Below are 20,485 nucleotides of genomic sequence, written 5' to 3'. Positions count from 1 at the left end.
CGTGCAAGAAAAAGTGTGATGACTTAGACAGATGGTCGCCCTCCACCGAAGTGGGAAGCGCCAGTTACGAGGCCGTCTTCGCAGAGGCGCACAGGCGCACCGCCCCCAGGAGAGGTGAGCAGGCGTGTGCGCCCGTGGGTCTGCTGTGGGGCGTGGGACCACGGGGGACATGCGGCAGTCTTCCTAGGGCCGTTTTTAATTTCTCAGTTACCTACAGGGAGCACGTTTTTACACAGGTGTCCGACGTCTTTTCTCTGAACAGAGCTAAGAGACTTCACAGTGGAAAAATAAAAGTGAGCCACAGTGACTACATTAAATGCTTATTAATTTAACTGTAAATGACTTATATGCACCATTCTCCTGCAACTTTTATTTTCACATTCACCTTCCAGGTTCAGCCATAAACACCCACGTTTTTACCCAGTTTTATCGGATTACACATTGTTTTCACCGATCGCATTAGCTGCTTCCCAGAGTTCCATCTGGACTTCACAACGGACACTTTTCGAGGCGTCATGCACACACCTGGCCATATGGTTGCGCCGTCATTTACCAAGCACTGTCCCAGCAGCGAGCCTCTCAGGGTGGGTTCAACTCAGGGTCTCTCTGGCTGTCCAGGTAACGCCTCAGTGAGCATCTTCAAACACCTTTGTTTCCACCCCTTGGCTTCTGCGAACCCCCCAGAACGGCCCCGTGTCCCCGAGAGGCGGTGTCCACAGCGCTTGCTGAAAGTCGTCCTTTTAAAAACCTACAGTGTCGATCGATGGTGTGTGAGCCCCCACCCCGCCCCCCGGACAGGAGGCGAGCCTGTGCACACACCTTGGCCCGTCACCGAGCTTATCGGCTGCGACTCTCCCAGTTGCTGTGTGTCTACAGGTAGGATGGGGAGTGGGGGGAGGTCACAGAGGGTCTGAGTGCTGTCGGATCGACTCTGTGCTTTCTCCATCCCTCACAAGCTCCCAAGCTTCGGACAAGACAGGGTCAAACGGAAGACAGAGCACAGAAGAGAGGCCCCGAGAAGGGGCAGTCCTCTCCCACCTGCTATCCGGGGAGGGGCCCACACAGGAACAAGCCCACCTGTCTCTCATCTCTGAGGCAGAGGAAGGGGCGTGGCCTCGCCCTGGAGAGGACAGGCCCTCCTGCCTCGGACCCAGGCTCGGCCCTCGGTCGGGGTGACCTGCTTCCTGCCCGTTTGCAGGGACAGCCGCCTGCACAGAGGAAGCTCCGAGTCCCCACACTGCACGGCACCCAGTCGCCCGGCCGGCACCGATCTGCTCCCAGGGGACAGGGAACAAATCCAAGCCCTCCTGGGTCGCCTTCCCGACGTCTGCAGAACACGGCAATGTGCCCACTGCTGAGTCTCCCAGAGGTACGGGGCCTCCCATGTCCTGCACCCCCTGCCCAGCCCGCAGGCACAATGGACTCCTCTCCCCCGTCCTCGCCTCCCCCCTCCTCCCCTGGGCTCCCACATGAACTTCCAAATGTCAGACCACGGGAAGCGTCTCTCCACCCACCATCCTGTGCCGAGGCCCCTCCTGTCTCAAAATGATGAACTGCGCAGAAGCCGGAGTGGGCTCTTTACAACGCGACTGAGACTCGAACCCCTGGGGCCTGCAGAACTGGCCCACCACCTGCTCCTCCAGCCTGCCCCCGACCCCACAAACCCTCGGGTCCCCACTCCCTCGTCACGGGTCACAATGGCTCCTGCCCCTCATTTAGGCTCCAGCCCAGGGTCACTTCCTCAGAGAAGTCACCCAGCCCCCACTAATAAATGAGCCAAGAGACCCCCAGCCCAGCGCAGCCCGAGGACTTTGCACCCTGTTCCTCTGCTCTGCTTCACTCTCAGGCCAGTGGCAGATGGATGGCAACCCTGCCCACCCGGGCTCTCCGAGCACCGTAGAACAATCCCCTGGGAGAGGCGGGACTCGTGTCCAGCTCCCCGCAGCACCCAGGCCGCTGCTGCCCGAAGCACACCTGGAGAAGCGTTTGTGAAAGGAGCGGTGCCCCTGTCCCTGGGGTCTCCACCTGTCCCAGCCCCTTCCCACCCTGGGGACCCTCTTCGGGACAAACTGCACTTTAACAGGGTCTCGGAGGAGGATCCCCATTGTAGAGAGAGAGTCCGCCTGGCTGGCAGGTTTCCCACAGCTCTGTGGTGGGGCAGGTACCCAGGGAGCAAAGGTGTGCCCTCCACCCTGGCGCTGAGGTGCGCCCCCTGCAGGGCCTCGGCTGCCTCTTCCGTGAGAGGCAGGCCCCGTGCTAGGTGAAAGGCCCACCCTTCCAAACTGTCGTCTTTGCATGAGTCTCTCCTAAAGCTGGCCACCCCCTGGCATGACTCCAACTCCACGGTCTACCTCTGACTCCCCGCAGAGGCTCACGATGCCCACACCGGCATCTGGAGGGAGGGACGTGGGAATCACTGTTATTTCTCAATCCAAGCCAGACCTCAGAAGACCCGGCCCGTGAAAAGGAACTCGAGGCCACCCAGGCAGATCGCACGGATCTGAGCCTCGGGGCCGGCGTGCGGACTCCACTTGCTCCCTGGGAGCAGGCGGGCACCAGCGGGCCTCCTGGCTCCTCGCTGCCCCGGGTTATCGTGCTCTGGCTTCCTGGGCCCTCGCCGCACGCCAGCTCCTGAGTCAGGCAGACAAGGGCTCCTTTCAAACGCAGACTCGAGATACGGCACTGTCCCCGTGCCTCCCTCTTATCCGATCCCATCAGCCAGCCCTGGGCCACCCTTCCCCAGGTGCTCGCTCACTGCCGCCCACCACCCTGCCCCGGCCCGACCCCGAAGACGGCCGGTGCGTTCGTGCCAGGGAAGAGCTGGCTTTCCAACACGGGCAGGTCACGTCAGGTCTGAGCCCTGCAGCTTCAGAAACCAAGCACTGTAGCAGGTGACACCCACCGGCATCCTTTCATTTTCGGACAAATACTCATGAAGTGATCATGAGGTGACAGGTCCTCTGCCGGGGACACTGAGGAATGACACACGCAAGCCCACCCCCTCTGTGGAGCAGATCTGGTAAAGGCGACGAGTAACTGTGAACACACTACATTCATGGAGGAAGGCGGGAGAGCCTAGGAACGGACACGTGGGACCCAAACCCGGACCCTGGGACACCAGAAGGGCTGCGAGGGAGCCTGGCTGAGCCCTGACCGACCACGCGGTGGCAGGGGAAGGTGGGCAGAAAGGCAGGAGTCCCTAGCAGAGAAACACAAGCGGGTTTCGAAAAGAAACCATGAGAGCTGCAACACCCCATCTGAAGTGAGATTCACCAGCCAGGCTCAAGAGCAGAATGAAAAGGACGGAGAAAAGTGGGGAACTTGAAGACACGTCGACAGAGAGGAGACGGTCGGCAGGGCGGACGGAGAAAGGGCTTCAACACAGTGAGCACAGGCTTAGGGCCCTCCCGGGGAACGTGGCATCCACGCACGGGGGCCCCCAAAGGGAGGAGAGACAGGTGTGGAAGGAGACACCTGAAAAAGGGCCGAAAACCCCCAAATGCGGCCATGGGCACAAAGTTACAGACACGAGAGCCTCCGCGAGCCCCGAAAGGACCACCTCTAAGTAAACAGTGCCTAACGCATCAAACTAAACTTCTGAAACAAAGTCAAAAGATGAAAGACTGTTCTCGAACCTGGAGAGAAGCCAGGCAGAAATGAGGCAACGTGCAGGAGAGGACAGCGATCCGGGGGGACCACCGGAGCAGAAAAGGGCCGAGGACACGTCCAAGTGGTGACAGAAAAGCTGTTACCCCAAACTGTCCCTGTGAAGGCCACTCGGGGAGGCAGGTGTCTGGGGCCAAAGAGGAAGGATACCTGAGGGCGACACGGGACCTCGGGGACGAACAGAGCAAGAGCAATGGCGCCCGTGTGAGGAAACTGTTTAAATTACATATAAACAAAGTATGGATGAGACAGGCAAAACAGGTAACACTGTCCGGGCCTCTGCGCTGTCGGTAGACGCACCATCGGGACGAGTGTCACCCCGCGGGCGGGGGCGGAGCCCACAGGTGGCTCCCAGGCGTCTGTTTCCTCCAGGTGCTAAATGTTGCCTCTGCGGTGAGCTGCACACACGCGGCGAGAGTGCAGGCCCACCTCCCGGGTCCCAGAGCGTCCGTCACTCAGAAGCCCACCAAGGGCGAGTGCTGCTGAGGGTACGGGCTGGGAGAGCACGTGGGGGGTGCGAACCGCTGCAGCCCCCGCGGAAAAGTGTGCAGGTCCCCGAGAACGCTGTAAACAGAGCTGCCTCATGAGCCAGCGACGCCCCTTCTGGGCACGTGTCCAAAGAAACCCAAACACTCATTTGCAAACACGTGCGCACCCTCACGCTCACAGCAGCGTGATCTACAGCCACCGAGGCTGGGGCTCGGCCCAGGCTCCCGCCCACAGACGACCAGAGGGAGACGCCGGGGTCACACACAGGCCCGGCACAACACTACTCAGCCGCAAGAAGGATACGCAGCCCGGCCCTTTGCAACACCACGGACAACATAGCGTGGTACTGCCTGCGGGGCAGTGTGCTCGGTGAAGGGAGCCAGACAGCGTAAGGCAAATGCCATGATTCCATTTATATGTGGAATCTGAAAGAACAAAATAAATGAATAAACAAAGCAGAAACAGACACACAGTCACAGAAAACAAGCTAACGGTCGCCACAGGAGACTGTGGGGAAAAAAGTGTACGAATATCATTAATAAATAACTAGAGTGAAAAAAGACTCAGGAGAACCTGAAGAGGCACTCCCCCAGAAACAGCAAAATCTGACCGTCGAAAGGTCCATGAAATATTTCTAAACCCATAAATTTGTAACAATATTTTTGAATAATATGGTGACTATACAAATCGCACATAAAACTTGTGAAATCAGACAAAGATGAGCAGGCCCTCAGCGGTCACCCTCCGGCTGGGAGACCACTGCAGTTCACAAGATGTCAGCGTTGGAGGGGGCGGGGAGGTTCACGGGGTTGCTGTGTTACTTCTCATGAGTACACATAAACCTACAATCATCTTTATTTTTTAAGATTTTATTTATGTTTATCTGACGGGTCACTTCTGGAGAGTAGTAGGTAACTAACTCACTATCACAAAAGCTGGAAACTGCAGGGTCCGGCACAAACGATGCCCCCTTTCATTACAAAGTCATAAGCATGACACTCTGTAACAACAGGACACTCGCACACAGCACAGGGCATTTTCGGTGAACTGTGCACATTAGATCTGTATGTAAGTCGTCACACCGGTGTCGTCACCCCCCCAGCCACACCCAGGCAGGCCTTCCTTCCGCCAGACCCCGTCCTTCCTGCAGGCACAGCGCCCACGGGCGAGAAAACAGCGGGTGGAGGGAACCACATCTGTACAGAGGTTCCTCGATTAGTAACGGGAAAGGCCATTAACGACCAGCCTCTCAAGGCCCCAGTGAGGGAACGGATCCAGGCACTGAGTTCGAGGGACAGGTAACACCCCGGAAAGAGGGGGGCAGAGTCTGGGAGCCTGCTGGGGCAAGAGCTGCCCCGATGTCAGGGTTTGCCGGGGGCTCCGGCTCAAGTCTAGCCGGGCCTGCCGGTCCAGCTGCCCGTGTGCAGGAACGCGGAGGGAGCAGGCGAGCCTCGAGGTGACAGGCAGGCAGCAGAGTGCGCAGCCTGGAGAATCCCCTGGCCAAGGCCCCGGACCCTTCCAGGGACAAACCATTAGCAGGAAAACAGGGGGGAGGGGAGCAATGGGAGGGGAAACCTGTAGGTTAAGAGACTAAAAGACACCGATTCCCTTTAACCGGGCAAGACAAAACCACAGAAGTCTTGAGATACGCAGCTGGTGACAATAGCATACGTGAAGAAATGTGGGGAGGCATCACCTTCAAAAGCTACTTTGGGGCCCTGGCTGGTGTGGCTCAGTGGATTGAGCACGGGCCTGTGAACCAGAAGATCACGGTTCGATTCCCAGTCAGGGCACATGCCTGGGTTGCAGGCCAGGTCCCAGCAGGGGACCCATGAGATGCAACCACACATTGATGTTTCTCTCCCTCTCTCCTTCCCTTCCCCTCTAAAGATAAATAAATAAAATCTTTAAAAATATATACATATAAAAATTAAAAAAGAAAAAGCTACTTTGGGGACAGGGCGGAAACACAAGACGGAGCATCCCAGGCAGGGGGCGCGGCCCTAACCCGACCTCGGAGACGGAAATGGCAGGTTCGAGCTGGGACAGCTCAGCGAGCTGCGCGTTCGCTTTTGTGACTGCTGCGTCCTGTGTTTTATTTTATAAGAAAAAGGGCTTTTTCAAGGGATAATTTACATCACTAGTGTAAACTGTCATAAATAGAACATCACCATAATTACCATATTTAACATAATTATAACATGATTATAATGTAGTTATAAAAAACATTTAAAATATTTACATGAAAGCAATACCATAAGATAACTACATTTAAATTGATTACATGAAAGCAATAAGATGACTGCATTTAAAATAATTACATGAAAGTGAACAGCACTACTGAACGCTAGCCCGCCTCTGCGGGGCGTCCGGAGGCCCGTGTTCCGTGTTGACAAGGAGACCGACGTGTGTTTCCAGGTGTCCCCGACGTGCAGCACCCAAAGGAGACTCCGCCCCGCCTTCATCGGGGTCTGAGGGACACCGAGGTGGGAGCAACGTTCTCACTAGGCAACGCGGGCTGTCACACTACCCCCCCCACCCCCTTTCCCTGTGAGTCATCACGGGGCCCTCTGGCGTCCCCCACCCTGGAACGCAGGGTCGGGGCACATCAGACCTTGGGGGGCGCTGAGAAAACGGACCCTGGGCTCCACCCCCGCCCCCGTCAGCGGCGCCACTGTACTGGCTCCCGCCCTTTCTGAGTGCACTTCAAGGGTCTGCATTTCCATTGTGAGCAGTGAGGCAAGGGGCCAACGCGGTCAGTGGTCAGCGGCAGCTGCTCATCCTCGCCCTGGTGGTGGCGCACCAGCCCCCGAGGCTCCCAGGGCACACGCGTCCCAGCCGAGCTCTGCCTCCACCCCTGCACGGGACACACTCCGAGGTTCTCAGTGACCTGTGAGCGTGAGAGGCCTGTGTCCAAAAGCTCACACACAGAGCTGAGGGCACAGCCCCAGCCTGGACCCCCCATCCCACTGACAACAAGGGACCACATCCTGAGCCGCTGACCCAATGGCACGAGGCCAATCTGACCTCAAAGCCCTTCAAAAAACCCCTTTGTGTCAGATCACAGAAGAGACCCGTAACAGGAGATTGTAGCGGGTCACGAAAACTGTGACGTTCAAACAGAGCCCCGCACGCTTTCAGACATCTCTCTGCAGTGCACACAAGGGGTGGCCAGGCTCCCCCCTACGCGACTGGAGAACGGGTCTGGGTTCACCTGGCTGCCCCCCCCCACGCTCTGCAGCGTTCTCCAGAGAGAAAGGGCCTGTGCGTCAGGACACAGTGTCGGGACACTGCTGCCGGCCAGGGGCAGACCCCTGCCCAGGGGGACGGGGCTGGGTCCCCGTCTTTGGTGCCCGAGTCGCCATCCTCGCCCTCGAGTGGCTGACCCGCTGCCCCCTGTCACCCCCTGTCACCAGCCCTGCCCTTGCCGGCACTCTGGGCCCATCTTGTGAGCACCTGCCGTCCAGCTGACCGCTCTCCCTCCCGGCCTCATCTCTCTGCCTCCCCAGGAGACGTGGGAAAACCCACACACGCGCGGCCCTGCCAGCTGCCTCCACAGAAACCCCAGGGCCTGCTCCCATGCAGGAGGTGGTGGAGGTGCGGCTCACTGCTGCCACGGTGACCTTGAGGACACGCACTGAACCCCGGGTCCAGGACCGCCCCTCACCCCTGCGATGCAGGCAAGCCCGGGAAGGGCCAGGTCCAGGGCTCGGCTCCACGGGAAGGACAACGCTGTGCTCATGGGAGTTCGCGACCACACAGGGGGCTCTCTCCACCCCACACCTGATGACCTCACGACTTTACAGACAGAGGTTACAAAAGGGCCACGTGAACCCTCCACTCTAGACACAGCCATGAGCAAAACACACCCAGGCCTGTCTAAAGCCCGGCTGGGCCCCCCCTCTGCACCACAGGGTGCCACTCAGGTGTGCGGGGTGGTCGCTCCAGTCAGACCTGGCACGCCCGCCACCACCCCGGGCCCCGTGTCCTTCTGGGCACAACCACAGTGAGGGTGGGGAGAGAGGGGCACTCGCCTGAGGCGCTTCACCCAACCCCTTGCGCCCACTTACTGCCTGCTGGACGCCGGTCTTCACCCGCTCGCTCAGCATGCCCTCGAAGACGAAGGAGTCGCCGAACTTCTCGGCCTGCAAGGAAAAGGGGCAGCGTCCAGCAGAGGCCGCAGGGACTCCTCCTGCTCGGAGACGCCCACGTCCCTCCGCTGGCCACCCAGAGGGCGCGGAAACAACTGGGAGGCGTCCGGCTTCCCTCGGAGGGAGGGAGGGTCACTCGACAGGGACCACGTCCACGCGTCTGGCCGACGCACCTGCCGACAGGACGACAGTCGCTTTTGAGAAGGAAGGAAAGACACCCCCCCAGCACCACGGGGACTTTGCCGAGTAGCAGCATCTGTGCACACGCGACTCTGTGACCGGCCACTGCCCTCGTCCTGGCCCACGGCCTGCTGAAAGAGTTAAACCACACTGCCCGCTGCCACTGACCCCTCCCAGCCCCACGAAGGTGTCAGCTGTGCCCACCGACACCAAGCCCCAGGCAGGCACCTGCATTCCCATTACCTTCATTCAGCATCGCTGCCTCAAGCCCTCAGCCCCGGCTCTCCATGGGAAACAGACTGGATCTCCGGGCGCCCCCACCTGGCTCCCCCCACATCTGACTCTGCTGCTCACCTCCTGAAATGCGCAGGCTTCCCCCACCCCAGCCCCCAAACATGCCCCCCGCCCTGCTCTGCCTGCTGTGCCCTACAGCCCCCGGCCCGCTTGTTACAGATCACTGCCCCCATCCCCCAGTCCTAGAGCCTGGGACCATCCCAGGAACCCACACGTAAAAATGGTCCCCGCACCGGTGATTCTACCGACTGTCTCCAGGAGGCCACCCCGTGGGACAACCTCTCCATCTCACGGCCCTAAAACGAAGGCCTGTGCGCCGACTCCAGGTCACCACCTCTGGGCCAGCCCCGTCCCCGAGGGGCACTGCCTGCCTCCTGGGCCCCTGCGTTTCAGGCCTCACAAGCACCCCAAACACCTCCTCCTGGGTGAGGTCACCGTTTCCCTGTCCCCTTGCTCCCCCTCCTGGGTCCCCGGGTGCCCCACGCCTGCCTGAACCTTCACTCACTGCCACCCTTCAAGTCCTACTGTGTGCTGGCTCAATGACGGGGACACAAGGTCAGCACTAGGCAGACATGGTCCCCGTCCCTACAGCACTCACATGGGGGGGAAAGACCAACACAAACAAAGACAGAAAATAACCACGCCTTCACTTGACCTTGTGAGGCAAAGAGTGTAGAGAAAAGGCCCCTCGGGCAGCGCCAGCAGATGACGCCTCTGAGCAGTGGGGACACTTGGGCTGAGATGACACATGGAGGGGACCAACTGTGCACAACGAGGAACCAGCAGGGAGCGTGACGTCCCAAGAAGAGGGGAAATGTGGGCCCCACAGAGGAGAGAGCTTCGAGTGTCCCGGGGAAAGAGGCCCGAGCAGCAGGGCCGGGACTCGGGGAGCAAGAGCAGCCTGGCGAACAGGGAGGCAGAGGGACAAAGATGCTGTGAGGTGGCCCGCAGAGGAGGCAGGCCACCCAGACCAGGGCTGCTGCCCTCGGTGTGCCCCGGGCCCTCTGGCAGATGGCAACACGGAGACGGCCCCCTTCTCAGAACAAGATGAAACTGGTGGACTGCAGCGCCGAAACGTTAAACCCACGTGCGCCGGAGCGGCACGCACATGCTCCTGATCAACGCCGCGCTGACGGCTGGCGGCAGGCCTCCGCTTCCCGCACTTCCGAAGGCAGCGGCAACGAGACAGAGTGCCTGGCTCTGCCGGTGACGAGACCCGGGTCCTGGCGCTGGCTGTCTGCCTCGCAGCCGAAGCGCGAAACCCCAGTTAGAGGGCGGGCAGAAGAGCCGGACGCGATCTTCCCACCCGCTCCCTTGGGCGTCCTGCATTCCGCGCAGCCAATCTTCCTGGGGTCCCTGGTCTGAGCTTCTGTCCTCAGAAGCCGTCTGCTGACTTAATCAGACTTTGGATACACCTGACCTGAGGGCGTCCTCAGGAAACAGAAAGAAGAGGGACCGCTCTGCTTGCTGTCGGACAAACAGGCACAGGAAGACACCACTTCGTACGCACTGGGGAGCGCCGAGGAGTGAGGCAGCACGACAAGACCCCATCTGAAGACTGTCTGCCCCCAGCACTCACTCTCAGCTACTTTTTCCATTAAAAAAAAAAAAGATGTTTTGGGTTTGGGGGAGGGAAGGGCCAGGGACTCCCCAGATGAGGGCCGGGCAAAGTCCTTTGGCAAGAGGAGAGTGGCAGCCGACAGCACAGGCGTGGTTCAGACCCTCACTGGGACTCTCCCAACCTCGCAGCCTCCCTCGTCCTGTGCCCGGGGAGAACGGACACCCCTCCCAGAGCTGGGCTCGTGGGTCCCTGACCGTCACAGGAGGCCAACACTGCCCACCCCTGGCAGCCCACCAGTCACCAGAGCAGAAAAAATGAGAAGCTGCATCTCTGCCTCTGACGGCGGCGGCGTTGGGCCCATCAAAGCACCAGCACAGCGGAGCAGAACAATGGTGAGCAACATGGGCCGGTCACACTGCCAGGCAGGGGCCCCGCACCTCAGGGCACGTCACCTCTCCGAGCCTCAGTCTGCCACCTGAACAGCGGCCTGCGCACCAAGGTGCTGGGAGACCTAAATCAGATGCTCTGCAGGCAAAGCGCTGACTCAGCACGTGCAGGTGCGTGGCAGGAAGTGGTGCACAGGGGCTCCCCCCGGTCCCGCCCCGACCTGACCCGTTACCTCGGTCAGGTAGCCGGTGGCGTTCACAAACTTCTCAAAGTCCGTGTTACTGACTTCATAGGCGTCCATGTAAAAGGCGTCGAGGGTGACTCTCCGCGCGGGCCCTTCACCGTCCTGCTTGATCTGAGGGTCGTCTGTGCCCATCGTGAACACGCCAGCGGGAACGAGGACCATCTGCGGTGAGAGGGGACACGCGGGCGTGCAGCCATCAGTGTGCCTGCCAACGGGCAGCCCAGCACACGGCCGGCACCCAGCAGGCAGCAAGCCCCAGGCGGGACTCCCTGTCCGGGGGTCACGTCCTCCCGCAGGGTGTGAGGGACCAGTCACAAAAGGAAGTGCAGATTCTTTAGAAAAGGGGTGTCTTTGGTCAAAACTCTACACGACCCACAAGAACGTGCCGTGGACACTGGCCTGGGGACATGTGCCAACTCCCCGACGGCCGGGTCCTGCCGTCGGCCGTGTGCAGGGGCAGGGAGGCACCACCTCACACGTGCGTGTGCCGGTTACCGCGCTTCTCTGGATTATGGTTAAAAGCAAAAGTAAGAAACGCCCGTGCAGCCTCTTTTAAAACTCACTGAATGAACGTGGGCCTCCGATGAGAGTGGAAAAGTCTTAAATCAATGCTACAGATGATGTAAAGCAAATACTAAGGGACCACGTCTTGTCCTTGTTACGTCCTTGCCCCTAATTAATTCCTCTCTAAGACTCTGACTGCCATTCCTTGGGCCCCTTCAAAAGCCCTTCTGTGCTTCCACCGTCTTTGCCAATGGCTGCCTCCAAGGCCACGCCTGCGTTTCCCAACGGACACAGAGCCACGTTCATCGACATGTGGGTGCAAATGTCCCATCACTTGTCCTGAGAAGCAGTGCCTGGCTGCTCCGTCCCCTGGTCCGTCCCTAGTCCCAACATGACGGAGGGCACCAAGTCCTACGGGACCTCCCGGACGTCCGCCCTCCAGCCGGCCCTTCTCTGCTCCCAGACACTGCGGTCGCCTGGTCCCCCCATCCGGCCCACTCCCTGCTCCTGAGCCATCGACCCTCATCCACTCATCTACCCGCCCCCAGAAGCCCTCCTGAACTTTCTGAAACGCCAGTCTGTGGCACCCAGTGCATTTACGGCAGCTCTGTTTGTAACAGAAAAGATTAGAAGTAACCTGGACGTTCGTCAATTGTGGAATGGTTAAGGAAACTGCGGGCCGTCCACAATCCATAGCACAGAAGAGCAAGCAGCCGTAAGAAAACAGGAGAAGGAAGTGATGCATTTGACAAGCTGACCTGGAGCGAGCCCGCCACGGCTAAGTGCTCAGCGACCACAGCTCGCTCCCCCTGCACGTGAAGGGCGCGAGGGGGACGCACAGCCATGACCACCCACTTTTGTATCCACCTCGGTCTGCAGACGCAGGCCTGGGAAGACACAAGAGCAACTCTCGCTCTGTCGTTTGAGGGGAAGGGTGTCAGATAAGCAGAAACCGCCACACCACACCCCCTTCTGTATCACTGGCCTTTATTTCTAAGCCAGGTATGTGCCCTGACCATTCAAATGGAACAATGGATTAAGGGTCACTGTGGTCAAACTATCAATACCTTCCCACCTAAATGCCCTGAGCACCCCCACCGCCTCTTGGGGCAGTCAAACACAGTCGTCGCCCCTGACCTCTTGCCCTTACACCCAAAGAAAAGCCACTGCGCCCCAGCATCTCCACAACCAGCGTCTGTGAACACAGGCACCTCCCTCCCAGCTGGGACGGAAGCCCCCATGTGGGCTCCTCTGAGAAACCCCTTCATCTGTCCTAACAAGTGACATGCACACGGCACTTTAACAATGTGTTTTCACCTTCCCTGGCACCCAGCCCCGAGAACCAGAAATGCAGTTTTCACATCTCTCTCTCTCAAGACCTGTGGCGGTACAAGTTCACGGCAGACACCAAAAACATAACAGAACAAAACAAAAAACCCTCTTTGTTGACTGACCGAGAGAGATGGTGAACATAACAAAGGCCTTATCATCTGAACGATTCAAAATGACGATCTGAAAATCCCGTTCTTCTGCAGCACCGTCCCCAACATGAGAGCCCGTCTGCACAGAGGGGTCTGTCCACCAGACCCCACATGGAGCCTGCACCAGGCTCACCCCGCCCGCTCGCCACCTCCGCAGGCACCCGGGACCCAGGACCACTGCGTCCTCAGAACGGAGGCCAGAGCTGTACACAGCCCTGCAGAGTGACTGACAGACAGACAGAAGGCTTTGCACCGAAGCTTCCAGTGCAGCGGCTACAGTTATTATTTAAACGATCTGACAAAAGGTTTCATAGAAAGCTCAGCAGGAAGAAAGCTTCCCACTGCACACAGGCAGGTCCTGCCCGGGGACAGACGGCTGTCCCCTAGCCCACAGACGAGCCCAAAGTGGCCCTGTGCACTGTCCCTGATGAAGCCAGACTGCGTGAGACCTCGTTTCCACCCTCTCCACCCTCGAGGCGAGTTCCCTTGTGCACAGCCAGCCACGATTCCCACTGTGGACCCTGGGCCTCGCTCTCCCTTCCTCCATCCGCCGTCAGAGGCCACCGGCCCTGAAGAGGCCACATTTCCATTCTGGAGGCTACAGAAAAAGAGAGCCTGGTGCTCTGAGCGGCCGCAGTCCCCAGGGCACACGGACAAAGGGTTCTATGCCGCAGGGCAGAGCGTCCTTCTGGTGAGCCCAGAGCACCAGGCGGCCACTCTCTCACCCGCCCCAAAGCCAAACTGACTGCACCAGGTCTGTCCTGAAGGGCCACATTCAGACGGTCCTTTCCTCCCTAAGAGCAAGTTAACCCCACCCACCGCTGCCCCGGTGTCTGGGTGTCTGCCGTTGCCACTGAGGCCAGAGGCTCAGAGGGCGTCACGAATAACGGCAACCATATTTGGGCCGCCCACGCCGGCCAAGTGCGGTGGGCACCTATCATTCCTCCCCACCTGGCACCCGTTCCCCTGGTTCCTTTGCACAGCCCCTGACGCCCCCTGGGAACCACGTCTCCGACTACGGCTCTCAGCTCAGGCGGGCGGCTCCACGCCACCTCACGGGACAGAGGCCCGGCCCATCACCGAGTCCTTCTCACCAGAGCTGTGCCGGGGCCAGGCCCAAACCCAGCCAAGGGGAGTCTCAGCACCTCTGCTGGAGCTGCCAGGGGAGGGGACCTCTCTCCCTTCCAGACGTTTAAGCAGTGGGGGGGGGGGGGGGGGGGGGCCACACGACCTGAAAACAAAGCCAGCAGGATGAGAGCCCAGGGAGGCTGGAGAGGCCCCGCCCCCAGCCCCGCCCCCAGCTGCGTTTGCCTTCAGCCAGATCCACCCCCAAACTGCCAACAACCAGAGCCCCTGGGGTGCCCTCCTCCGACACCTTGGTTTCTGAGAAAGTCCTTCTGTCTTTCCTTGCACTTGCTCCTGAGATTTTTGCCTTAGGCACAGAAATAGAGAGAGTTTATCTGTGACTCCCTTATGTAGCTCCTCTCCCTGTTCCATCCATCTGTCCATCTGTCCCCTCCTCAAACCCGAACCTAAACACTGGAGGCTCAGGAGACAGCCAGTGAATAACAGGAGCAGCAGGCCCCACGTGGGGAACGCGGCCCACCTGCCCACGCAGGCTTCCCTCCTCCCCGCCTGCACAGACCCTCGTGGACTGGAAGGCTTTTACTCTCTCCTCAAATCCTGGGATTTCTAATCCCAGGACACAGCACATGCCTCTACCGTGAAGGGGGAATAATCTCTCACTGGAACCTTGGGAGGGTGAGCTACAGCAAAAGAATATTTTGCAAAGGTTTCTTTTAAAAGTGCCTGATACTGTTTCCATTAAAAAAGGTAACAGATCATTCGAGGATTGTTACGGAATGCCTAAAAGTGTAAGGGAGGGCACAGAGATGGAAATGGGTCTAAAAGTACCCCCTCCCCCTGCCCCCCGCAGAACAAGATGTCACATAGCTACACAAATGACACATCACAGACTTGAGGTACCGTCGCACGCCAACCAGATGCCGCGGGATGTGCCGGGTGGCAAAGCCAGTTCTTCCTCCTGGCGGAGCAGTTTCACCAAGAAAGGGTGTTCAGTCCCGCACTGACGCCTCCAACAGGCAGTCGGATGGAGCTCGGCCAAATATACAGACTCCACACACGCCTAATGCCCTTTGAACAACTGTTTAGAAAAATACATGGAGATTGAAACATCCTGATACCTTGTCACAAAACAAGCTGTGTAGAAAACTGTTAGGATCATTTTCTCAAAGGGAACTGTATACTTTTTAACCACAGGGAACTTAATTAACATTTGAAAATACCTACACTGTTTCCCAGACAACTGGTAAGGCCCTAACTCTGAGGGCAATCTGTAAATCCCCTGAGTAAAGCCCAGTCTATTAGTTTCCTTGTGTCCCTCAACTCGCCAAAAGCTCATTAAATAAATTAACCTACCAAAAAAAGACACACCTGAAAAGTGTTACATTGAAAGTGTGACAAATCTCTCTCTCTCTCTCTCTCTCTCACACACACACACACACACCCCAATACCACACTTGCCTCCGCTGGCCAGAGCACACCAGACACATGCTTTGGGCCCATCCCGTCTTCTTCTCGGAGCATCCTTCGACCTGCTCCGCCATCCCCAGCCCCAGGACACAGCTCCTCCAAGGCCTAGCTCCAAAGTGACCTTTTCCTTGAGGTGCTTCCTGCTGGTCCAGGAAGAAATGAAGGCTTCCTCCCTCTCCAGGTGCCCTGTACACCCTCCTCCTGAAGCACCCCCACCACAGGAAAGCGGGTTCCATGGCAGCTGGGTCGGGGGTGAGGGGTGGGGGGGGACAGGTCCACCAGAGGCCCTGGAGGGCAGGGCAAGGGTCTTTTCATTGCCTTTATGCCCAGGACACAGGACACTTTCACGTATGCCAAATACACATCTGCTGAATTAGTCATAAAACAGAAAACAAAGAAAAAATAAATTCAATACGACCCCAATCAAAATTCCACAAAGTTACTGTATGGTCATCGATGAACCGATTCTAAAGTTTACACGGCACATCATAATTACATTAGCCAAGATTAAAATGAAGGAGAGAATCCTAGAAGCAGCAAGAGATAAGGGGACAGTCACCTACAAAGGAGTCCCCATCAGACTGTCAGCTGATTTCTCAAAAGAGACCTTACAGGCAAGAAGGGGCTGGAAAGAAGTATTCCAAGCCATGAAATCCAAAGACCTACAACCAAGATTGCTCTATCCAGCAAAACTTTCATTTAAAATGGAAGGACAGATAAAGTGCTTCTCAGATAAGGTCAAATTCAAGGAGTTCATCATCACCAAGCCCTTATTACATGAAATGTTAAAGGGACTTATCTAGGAAAAAGAAGATAAAAAACATGAACAGTGAAAGGACAGCAAACTCACAGTTATTAACAACCACACCTAAAACAAAAGCAAACTAAAAGGACAGCTAGATCAGGAGTGGAAACATAGAAATGAAGATCTCAAGGAGGGTTAGCAACAGGGGAGTGGGAGGAGGAGAAGGGGGGAGAAGGTACAGAAAATAAGTAGCATAGACAGTAGATAGAAAATAGAAGGGAGGGGCAAGAATAGTATGGGAAATATAGAACCTAAAGGACTTGAGACACATGGTCATAAACTAAAGGGGGGGTAATGGTGGGGACGGAGGGTAGGGTGGAGGGGAATGAAGGGGGGAATAGAACAACTGTAATGGCATAATCAATTAAAAAATAAATTAAAAAAATAAAATAAAAATAAAGTTTATACGGAGGCGAAGACCCAGAAGAGCCCACACAGCACTGAAGAAGAGTAAGAAGGTCGGAGGACGGACGCTGCCCAGCTTCTAGACCTGCTGTAAGACCGTGGCAATCACAACAGTGTGGTGTCGGAGAAAGCCCAGAGGTCGAGGGAACGGAGCGGAGAGCCCGGAAATGGACCTGCAGAAGCAGAGTCAGTTGGTCTTTGACAAAACGACGACGACAACCACGGCAAACAGGCAATGCGATGGTGCAAAGATGGTCTCCACTACCGCTGGGGTGGAACACCACACGTGAAAACGTGAACCCGGACCCAGCCCTTCCGCCCTCCACAAAAGTTAACTTGTAGACCTAAATACACAGCGCAGGACTGCAAAACTCCCAGAAGATACCACAGGAGAAAACCTAGAAGACGTTGGGTAGGGCGATATTTTTTTTAGATAACGCATCAAAAGCACCATCCACGAGAGAAATTGCTCAGCTGGACCTCATTAAAAGTTAAAACTTCTCTTCAAAACACAATGACAAAAGAGTGAGAAGACAAGTCACAGACTGGGGAAAAAACATTTGCAGAAGACACACCCGATAAAGGACTCTTACCCAAAACACACAGAGAGCTCTTAAAATGCAAGCGTAAGAAAGCAAGCGATCTGATTTTAAAAAGGGCCAAGGACCTTAATATATAAACACCTCACCTTACAGATGGCAAAGGACCATCATATGTCAACCAAAAAAAAAAAAGAGCAACTTCAAACAATGACACATCACTTCACACCTGGCTACTAGCGGTGCCAAACACGGAGAGCCGACACCGCCAAACGCAGCGAGGCGCGAGCAGCGAGGTGTGAGCGCCAGAAGCTCTCGCAGGCAGCTCTAGGAACACAACCTGCTCAGCCCCTTCCCAAGTCAGGTTAGCAGCCTCCTCGCCAGCGAAGTGCACTCATGCCATTTGCTCCAGCAACCAGGCTCCTTGGCATTTAACCTGCAGAGCTGAAAACTTAAGTCCACACAAAAAACCTGTGCATGAGTGTTCGCAGCAGCTTTACTCATAGTTGGCAGAACTTAGAAGCAAGATGCCTTCAGGGAGCAAATGAATAAGCTGCGGGACATGATACAATGGAATATTATTCAGCAAAGAAACGCACGAAGTATGACAAGACATGGAACTTTAAACTCATATTACTGACTGAAAGAAACCAAGGCGAAAGGCTGCACACTGTGTGATTCCCATTACACAACACCCTGGAAAAGGCAGAACAACAAAGACAGAAGGATCTACGTAGTCGCCAATGGGGAGAAGAGAAAGGGGTAACCAGGTGGGTCACGGGAGATTTTTAGGGCAATGAAGAGACTCTGTAGGACACTACAATGACTGAGATACACCGTCCAACTCCACCGAATGTGAAATGCCAAGAGCGAACCCTACGGACAACTGTGGGCCTCGGGTGATAACGATGTGTCTGTGTAGGTTCATCAGCGGTGACACGTACCATTCTGGTGGGGGATGCTCACCGAGGGGGAGCATGTGTGTGTGGACAGGGTGTATGTGGGAAATTGCTGTGCCTTCCTTTCGATTTTGCTGTGAACCTAAAACTGCTAAAAAAAAGTCTTTTAAAAAAAGGAAAAGAAAAAAGGGCCATCAAGACAACCAAGCACCTAGCCCATAACGCTGCACTTTCTGAATTTAGAAAAAAAGGGCTAAGAGTCGGAATGAGACCCACGTCATCTGCGCATGAACTAAAATATCTGCACCCGAGGGAAACAGAGATAAAGCACCGCCACCTGTGGAACCCTGTCCTGATGATGAGGCTGCTTCAGGTACAGTCCTTAGGTCACACGTCCTTCAAGGTTTGCGCACTGTGTTATGGGCAACTTCTAGTACGTTAACAGCTTGGGATACCTGCAGAGCATAGAAAGTGAATGCAAGAAGTAGCCAAAGTAGACCCACGCAACACCCTGCCGGGACAGGAGACCACCCTAGAGAGATGAAAGCTGTGTATCATGTAAGTGCAGAACGGACAGGAAGATGGAGCACTTCAATGAGAGCAATGTTCAGTATTGGCCAGAGGCTGTAAGTGAAATTTCAAGACAAACCAATGTGCACCTGCAAATAAGACAGCCGTGCTGTTAGTTGCAAGGCAGATAAACAGACGCAGGGCTTCTTCCTCACGTGGGAGAAATTGGTTATGACGTAGCATGCAAGTGAGAGAGGAACTGAAGTCAATTATATATAGCCACACACTTGGCAGAAGCCAGGGCTCCCCACCACTCAAAAGCTAAACACTAACAAAGCACGTCATCCTCTGAGAAAGGGGAAGAAAAACTTAAAAGGCCAATAAATATACACGATGGAGAACAAGGAGAAAGCTACCAGCCTTCTAACACTCTATACCTGAGACACAAATATGGTCCTGACCCCAGTGCCTTCAACTGCCTGGCTGGGAAGAGACACTGACAGACAAGCGCCTTGAGTTACTGTTAGCTCAGGCTAAGCCCGTGCCGCTGTAGCAGGATGGGGAGACGGTTACGTAAGGCCTGCAAATCGGTCCAAATGAGCCCAGAGGAAAGAACAGTGGGATGGAAAACGGAGAAAGGGTGTGACCCTGGGTAAACACAGGAAGGCGCCCTTCCTCGGGAGTCAGAGGGTCTGTTCCCAGTCCCTGAACCTGCCTCCACAACCCTGCCCTTGCGCAAGTACCTGGCAGATGGGAGGAAGGAAGTAATCGTTGTTAATGTTACTTCTGTCTCCTAGCACTTAACACGTGCGGGCCCTGCGCAAGTCACCCATCAGGAGCAGTGAGAAAGCACCTGCCACCCACAGAACCCTGCCCCTGTGCTACAGCGCCAGGGCCCACAGGACGACGCTGACACGTGCTTGCCGTCCAGAAGCGCAGTCTTCCGGAAGAGGCTCCCGATAAGCCTGCGGAAGTGAGAGACCCGGAGCGTTGGTTTAAATCCCCACCCACTTGACTTGAAAGTCTGAGAATGCATTAACAGGATAGGGTGAAGGGGGAGGAGTGGAAGGTAAGCGGCAAGAATGGGCCACAACTGTCCTGCAGGCAAACTTCCCAGTGCTCGGAAGGACGCCGCGCCCCAGACCCAGGGGGCCCGGGGAGGCAGGACTCATCCTCGGACCGGATCAGCTGGTGCGCGCCCTGGGGTGTGGCTGTCACCGTGACCTGCCTTCCTACCAACTCCTGGCCCAGACCAGGCCGGCCCTGCAGCACCGCGGGGCACCCCACCCCCCACACCGCCTCCCGGGACAGAGAGCGCACCTTGGCGGGCGCTTGCGGCCGTTGTCCGGGGCCCGGGCTGGAATTCGGGCTCGGGGCGTTCGCCTCCCGCGAGTACCGGTGCGCGACCGCCGAGCTGCTGGGGGGCCTGGGCCGCTGGGGGGCGCCGCAGCCGCATGAGCCTGTGCCGGCTTCTTCGCCCACCGCCCCCCGGCCCCGCAGCACGAGCAGCGGCAGCAAGACTAGCAGCACGAGCGCAGCACGGCGCCCACGCAGCGACCCCAACGCGGGCGCAGCCATCTTGTCCCAAGAGTCACGTGACCTTATGGGTCACGTGGCCCGCCCTCCTTAAAGGGGCCGAACCCCGCACGGACACGCCTTGGACGTGACTTTCTCACCCTCTCTCTGCCTCTCTCCGGGGACTTCATTTTGGCTCCTCTCGTCCCTGGCTCTGTCGACGTTAACAGCCTGACAAAACTCTACAAACTCCTGGCCGTCCACTGACTATGAGCTCATGATTATTTCTTGGTGGAAAACAC

At 56.9% G+C, this 20,485-nt stretch overlaps 1 protein-coding gene across 10 annotated transcripts in view; it reads right to left on the bottom strand.

The window, feature by feature from the left end:
* SUMF1 (sulfatase modifying factor 1) overlaps nt 1-20,258 on the bottom strand; it is a 155,253-nt gene extending 134,995 nt beyond the window's left edge. For 8 of the 10 annotated variants that reach the window (XM_053669168.1, XM_037128483.2, XM_037128484.2 and 5 more), the window contains exons 1-3: nt 19,989-20,258; nt 10,961-11,134; nt 8,226-8,300 (exon numbers count right to left, since the gene is read on the bottom strand). In XM_053669168.1, the coding sequence (XP_053525143.1) occupies nt 8,226-8,300; nt 10,961-11,134; nt 19,989-20,246 (507 nt within the window). In that variant the 5' untranslated portion in view covers nt 20,247-20,258. The remainder of the gene's footprint in view (nt 1-8,225; nt 8,301-10,960; nt 11,135-19,988) is intronic. The other 2 variants (XM_037128485.2, XM_053669165.1) reach the window with 1 other exon arrangement.
* Between the last annotated feature and the right edge of the window lie 227 nt (nt 20,259-20,485).

This window comes from Artibeus jamaicensis, unplaced genomic scaffold (genome assembly GCF_021234435.1).
Source record: "Artibeus jamaicensis isolate MK-2021 breed Jamaican fruit bat unplaced genomic scaffold, CSHL_Jam_final contig_519, whole genome shotgun sequence".
Taxonomy (NCBI): domain Eukaryota; kingdom Metazoa; phylum Chordata; class Mammalia; order Chiroptera; family Phyllostomidae; genus Artibeus; species Artibeus jamaicensis.
The sequence above is the reverse complement of the archived record's forward strand: the minus strand, read 5'-3'. Positions and strand labels throughout refer to the sequence as shown.